The sequence below is a fragment of the Mercenaria mercenaria genome, chromosome 2, assembly GCF_021730395.1.
Source record: "Mercenaria mercenaria strain notata chromosome 2, MADL_Memer_1, whole genome shotgun sequence".
NCBI classification, from domain to species: domain Eukaryota; kingdom Metazoa; phylum Mollusca; class Bivalvia; order Venerida; family Veneridae; genus Mercenaria; species Mercenaria mercenaria.
The window spans coordinates 28142670-28149744 of NC_069362.1; the positions used below are offsets into that span (position 1 = coordinate 28142670).

Sequence of the window (7075 nt, forward strand, 5' to 3'; positions counted from 1 at the left end):
CGGTTTTCAGAGTTTTTACTGTACTTGATTCAGTGTTGATTCATTTTCTGGTATTTCGGAAACAAGAAGTCCATTCAATGTTAATATACATTATAATAATATTAATTATAGATAATAAAGTTCCGCTTAATCCAGTGCTAGTGGTGTGTGGGTTGATACTTGTTTCAGTATTTCTAATGAGCGGACACAGACAAACCGATATGTTATTTTTAAACTTGTGTGCTTCTTCGCTTCCGTAGGACCTCCAAGCTTTTAAAAGGCTCCGCATATGTGGATTAAGTGTTGTTGCATTACCTTGTTATTTGGGATCATTAATTCCATTCATTGTTTCTAGATAACAGAGTTCCGCATCAGCTGGTGCTTGTGGGCGTGAGGAGTGTTGCACGTGTCAGTACCTCTTTAAAGAGAGACTCGGTCAAACAAGTCTGCTATCTATCTTTTAGCTTGTGTGCATTCTATGCTTCCAAATGACCTCTTACATATTACTAAAACCGTTTAGTGAAAAAGATCTAATTGTTTATGTAAGGACTATGTATTTGGATATTAATTATGCAAAGGGCCTTAACTCATTAATTTGGCATCGTACGTGTATATCATGCAAAAAGAAACACACACAACATAATTTATAAGTGTTCGTTTAGACCAGGTTACTTTCAAAAAGTTTAAAGAGTATTCCGGATAGCCGGACAGCATAATGTGACATTACAAAGGCCACGGGTCAATAAGTCTTACATCAGGCATGGTACTAGATCTTTTATATTCTGATAATATGCGCAAGTTCAATTTGTTAGAGAATTTATTTTTACTACCTCTCATTAGAGTTGCACAATACGCAGCATTTTGTAAATTAACAGAGGTAAGGAATAGTAAATACTGCTTTCAAATAGGTACTATTTCATTTCAAACATGTATATTTCGGCCAAATCACTGGTTAACTGTTATTGGTGTTTCCATACCCCAACACCGGAATTTATTCTTGGAACATTAAAAACATTTTGAAAAATACATTGAACATGAAAACAAAACTTAGTCAAAACTATATGTTAAAATATTGATTTGATAAACTGTACAAGAAACAATTTTTAAAGACAGTCAGTATGTATGGTAAGACTTTACATCTTCCAGAGAAAGTTTTCAGAACGTTGATAATCATTAAATGTCGACAAGTTCTGACGTTTGTCTATCGGTGTAGCAGACTCGAAAACGAAATTTATTGACATTTAAAAAGTAACTCACAAAATAATATACCATTAATTATACACGTCGATATTGTTAACTAAAACAAAATTCGAAACATATTTTCCTCAAATCAGGCAGCTTCTAGCCGTCAAAACTTACATATGTAATTTATAATAAACTGTTTTGTTAATATAAAACATGCTGCTATAACATGCTGATTTAGATATCAGTTAGTTATGACTCTAGAACGACTTTAAGAAATTTGCGTTTGTAAACAAGCTTAGAAACGTAGCGCCAGTGAAAGTCCAGTACACAAAGAAGTTGAATCCCGAGCAGTATGTATCAAAGGTCTTTCCAACTAGTGTCCATGTAACCTCGTCGTCTTCGATTTCATGCTCTTGCTGCTCTTGAATGAGTTTATCTGATCCATAGTCAGTAGATCTATCCGGTGTACTTTCTACAGCCTTATCTGTTCCACAGTCTACAATTATTGGTTTTGATTTGTCTACTGCAGCAACCTTTCCATTTTTCTGCCTCCGCTTACAACACATGCATCTTAGACATATCACAAGATATTTAGTAAGGACTGGCACTTTCCCTTTTCTGTCATAGATACGCATAGACACAATACATGCAAACATAATGTATGCACTATATAGTAAGAGAAACATTAAATAGTAATAAATGTAGGCGATGGGTGAAGAACTTTGTGGGACATTGTTGTTCACTATCTGCATATAGACGGCAAATGACAGGAATGCTGTTATTGCCACTGAAGTCCGCTCTCCAAACGTTGCAGGCATAGAAAACACCAGATTGTTCATGCCTCCAAGAAAAACCAACGGAACAACTATGTAAATGATATAAAATTCGCTCCGTCTTTTCAGTGTTATATCAATAATGATTCCGGTCGGGCCATTTGGTATGGCATAGCTAATTACAGTGCTGTTCTGATATGACCACTGACTGTTATTTGCCCAGTAAATAGTGTCGGTTGAAGCTTTCAAAGTATAAATAGTAACATCCTCACTTCTGACTGTAAGAGTAGTCAAAGTTATTGAACATGTTTGACTATCAAAAGGAAAGAATGTCACATCTACTGGACAAGTGACCTTCACCACAGAGCCCAGTGTCCAAACCGCGATACCATCAAATGTAATGCGCAGCATTTCGGACCCGTTGCCTATTTCTTGCAAAGTATCAAATGACTCGCGAATAAAGGTTTTCGGCCGCCATATGTCTTCAGGTGCGATAAGAAGAGACGTTTTCCCGTCAAATTCTTCGGGAACCCAAGACATGCGTTCTTCTCTCCATGTGAAATTAAAAATCAAAGTTAAAGCCAGTTCGCCGGATATTTCGTCGAACGTGTTGATGCTTAGTAAATAAACATAAACCCCAACATAAGCCGCTTCAGTCTGATTTGTAAGAGGCAAAAGTTTCTTGTTATAATCAGTCAACAGGCTGGAATAAAGATTGTTGGCCTCAGACACGTTTAAACATTCAACTGACATACCTGCATGAACAACAAGCAGAAAAAGAAAGGACTTGCACGAAATTATGGTGTGCATAATGATGTCTCCGTCACCTGAAAGTGTAAAAAATAATATTTAAATGTGCGTCATAACCATGATATCAGTTTCCACATTTTAACATTTCTGAAATAATAGCTTCTTAAGGGCCGACCATTTGATCTACTGAGGGCATGAATTGGGTCTTTACTTTTTCTTGAAGCAAGTTGTTTCTGTCGCTTTGTAAGAAAGCTAGATTATTTTCAGAACTTGAAGCCAAGATTGTTTTTTCAGAGTAAACAAAAGACATTAATTTTGTAATGAGCGACCTGTGTGTACAGTCAGGACTAAATTCATGTACAGCATCAAATTAGGGTATCTAGGGCGTGTTGCAAGGAAAACATAAATTGTAGCTCTTGTACATTTTGACGTATATTTGAGATAAAATTCGCCTTTTCGAAAACAAAATAATACATCATTCTTGTAAAATCAGGTTTAGGCCTTACAGGTGGATACGAAACACACACCTGCATATCTGGCGCAAAACATAATAATTGTATTTGGGTACAAGAAACATTATTTACTGCAATATACATCTTAGTGCAAATTACAATGATGTTTTTTAAAAGATAAATGAAATCAAGGAGTAGATGGGTAGTAAGAGAGAACAAGAAGAAGCATACTATCTGATTTGATCAATTTAGTAATATTTGTACAGTTTATCCTGCCATTGTTCCATGTAAATCTATTCCTAAGTCAAGTCTTGTGAAACTAAGATATATCACTAGACAGCCGGACTGTCGTCCTGCCTCTCCACTTCAGACTATTATAAATACTACTTATATCATGCTGCGAGCAAAGCGAGCTAAAATTACAATTATGATGATCCAAGGATTTAATTTTAGGCCATCAAAAAGTATACTCACAGGAACTGGGGGTGCTTGATGCATAGTAAATACGTAGTATTATATACATACAGTATGTGTGCTGTAAAAATAATAGTTCATATACTGAAATTATTAATAAAATGCAATCACAATTACACGGTACAGGTCATGGACGGATCCTGAATTTCGGGAATGCGGAGTCGAGGGACAAGCCCAACTCAAAACATTTTTGGCGAGTGAACATCAAAATTAATGGTGTTTTCAGACATATATTTGATAATTTCTGGTAATGAAAATTTAATTTAAGGTTTCTTTTTAATTTCTAATTTAAAAAAAAATATTTTGATATAGCTAATACGTTGACTGATGTCCGGTAGAACCACTTTAGCAATTCTAAATACTATTGATATAAAGTTTTGAGTATCAGAGTTATATGATCGATGGTTTGTCGGCTTCGCCTACACTCACACACATTATCTGGATCAGCCTTAGCAGCTTCAAACCGCTAAAGTGTGTTGAATACTAAAACATGCATGGATGCATTTCAAAAGTATCAAAATACATATCAATAAAGTAATAAGAAATATTTTCCCTTACCTTTAGTATTGCATATCGCACAAAATTTCCATCACTGACGCCGATAGCACTTAAGGCCTTGTTTGAATAATAACAATTCGTCATGTGATTAGAAATTAATCATTCCGTCATTCAGGGTCTCTTTAGCAAAATGTATTTCACTTAGTAATATTGACTAAACGTTGAGGAAACAGCGTGTGATGCTGGGAAACATTTCAGTGGTATCGTCTATTTGTCAATATTTTAATTAAGCTTTTACACGGTCACATGAACTTGTTCAACTAACATATTTTATTCTGATTGAACAGACGGATTCCTCAACAACAAGTTAAAACGTGATTCTTCCTGGAAATGAATTGATGAAGTTACACTGCATGCACCATTATATCCGTCATTTTTGTTGTTAAAGTAACATGGTTGCTATTGACAATCCTCTTTATGATTCTGCTGTAATCATTAGCTTTAATATTTAAAATATCCCTAGTGTATGAGACTAGTTGTTTACGAATACCTTGGTCTCTAAAGAATTTACATGTTGTTATCATTTATGACGAGCGCTATAATGATATAATGATATACAAGTCATTTTCCCTTAAAAACTATGCTTTATAGTACTTAGGTGTCAAAATAGATAAGTCAGGCCCTTAGTCGAAGCATCATTTATATCGTTTACAATGCAACTCTTCACACCTTTTGTGTCATATTATTTATTTTTCTGTATAACAAGAAAAGTACAATGTATAATATATGAGACAATATGCGTCTAAAAAGTTTTACAAAGATTGTTTCGACAGTTTTTTATTAGACATGTGGTTAACAAAACAATCTGTGAGAAGCTAATTTGGAACTATAGAACTTAACCAAGCAATAGGATAATAGACTCGGTTTCACTGAGTCTGTTCATGAGAGGTAATGCAATGTGGAACACTCCTCACGCCCTCTAGCACCTGCTTAAAACGAATTCAAGTATAGTAAAATTGAATGTACTCTATGATCCAAAGGACAAAAAAATACTAGAGGGTCATGATGATCGCTTACCTGTTAAACGTGGCCTTGGAATTAACAAGATAAGCATTCTGACAAAGTTTCATGAAGATAGTAAATGTGGCCTCTACAGTGTTAACAAGCTTTTCCTTTGATTTGAGTGGTGACCTAGTTTTTGACCCTACATGACCTAGTTTCAAATCAGGCCTAGGAATCATCAAGATAAACATTCTGACCAAGTTTCATGAAGATATGGTCATAAATATGGTCACTAGTGTTAACAAACGTTTCCATTGTTTTGAGCGGGTGACCTAGTTTTTGAACCATAATGACCCAGTTTCAAACTTGGCCTAGGAATCATCAAGATAAACATTCTGACAAAGTTTCATGAAGATAGGACTGTAAATGTGTCCTCAAGAGAGTTAACAAATTTTTCCTTTGATTTGACCGGGTTGCCTATTTTTTAACCCATATAACCCAGTTTTAAATTTGGCATAGGCATCAACAAGATAAACATTCTGACCAAGTTTCATGAAGATAGAATTATAAATGTGGCCTCTACAGTGGTAGCAAGTTTTTCCTTTTATTTGAGTGGTGACCTAGGTTTTTACTCTACTTGACACAATTCCGAACCTGGCCTAGGAATCATCAAGATACACAAGTGAGTTAACACGTTTTTCTATTGATTTGACCTGGTGACCTAGTTTTTTAACCTATATTTCCCAGTTTTAAACTTGGCATAGAAATCAACAAGATAAACATTCTGACTAAGTTTCATTAAGATATGGTCATAAATGTGGCCTCTAGAATGTTAACAAGCTTTTCCTTTGATTTGACCTGATGACCTAGTTTTTTAATCCCATCTGACCCAGATTTGAGCTTGACCTAAAGATCATCAAGATTAACAGTCTGAGCAAGTTTCATTAAGATAAGGTCATAAATGTGGCCTCTAGATTTTTAACTAGCTTTTCCTTTGGTTTGATCTGGTGACCCAGTTTTTGACCTCACCTGACCCAGATGACCATGTTTCATTACGATATAGTCATAAATGCGGCCTCTAGTGTGTTAACTAGCTTTTCCTTTGATCTGACATGGTGACCTAATTTTTCGCTACACCTAACCCAGATTTGAATTTGACCTAAAGATCATCAAGATTAACATTCTGACCAAGTTTCGTAGATATATTGTCATAAATGTGGCCTCTAGAGTGTTAACAGGCTTTTCCTTTATTTGACCTGGTGACCTAGTTTTTGACCCCGGTTGACCCAATATCAAAGTTGTCCAAGATTTTGACCTCTAGAATGTTAACAGACAAATTGTTGACGACGGACGACTGACGACGACGGACACAGGGCGATCACAAAAGCTCACACTTCGTGCTCAAGTGAGCTAAAAATAGGAATAATATATAATTATGATTAAAACAAAATGCCATTAAATTGTTTAAACATGCTTAAATAAGAAAAAAGGCTATAAAGAAGTGCTTTCATTCTATAATCTTTAAAACGTTTGTGAGCGTAGGTAGGATTATTCGGTTAACTGAGGTTTCAAGTACAAAAATGACATCACAGCGTTTCAAAGATGCACAACAACAAATTCCCGTTTAGTTTATTTTCAAATGTAGTGTAACGATATCCCCCTTTTATACATTTCCCTTTTATAGGGAGCAATGAGCAACTATAAAAACATCAAGAGTTAAAAGTCCAACAGGAAAAGCCGTTTTCAAAGAATGCAGTATGGGAATGTGTAACTATGATATACACATGTACACAGCGACTGAGCACATTAACACAAACGAATGCAACAATAACATACAATATAGAAGTATCAAATAGACATAAACACATATGAAGAAGGAACACACTATGGTAATGCTTTGGAATGGTCAGCTGCAAAAACGTCACCGGAGAGTTAAAGCTACTTTAATGACATCAAACCTCG

At 35.3% G+C, this 7075-nt stretch overlaps 1 protein-coding gene across 1 annotated transcript; it reads right to left on the reverse strand.

Annotated features, from left to right (window-relative positions):
• Positions 1-787: 787 nt before the first annotated feature.
• LOC123563575 (neuronal acetylcholine receptor subunit alpha-9-like) lies at positions 788-4594 on the reverse strand. Its single transcript, XM_045356436.2, has 2 exons — positions 4172-4594; positions 788-2764 (listed from the first exon to the last, which is right to left on the reverse strand). Exon 2 carries the CDS (start codon positions 2745-2747, stop codon positions 1422-1424), a length of 1326 nt encoding a protein of 441 aa, XP_045212371.2. The 5' UTR covers positions 2748-2764; positions 4172-4594; the 3' UTR covers positions 788-1421.
• Between the last annotated feature and the right edge of the window lie 2481 nt (positions 4595-7075).

Excerpts from the sequence above, each read along its gene's own strand:
- LOC123563575 (XM_045356436.2), bottom strand. The coding sequence starts at position 2,747 with ATGCACACCATAATTTCGTGCAAGTCCTTTCTTTTTCTGCTTGTTGTT.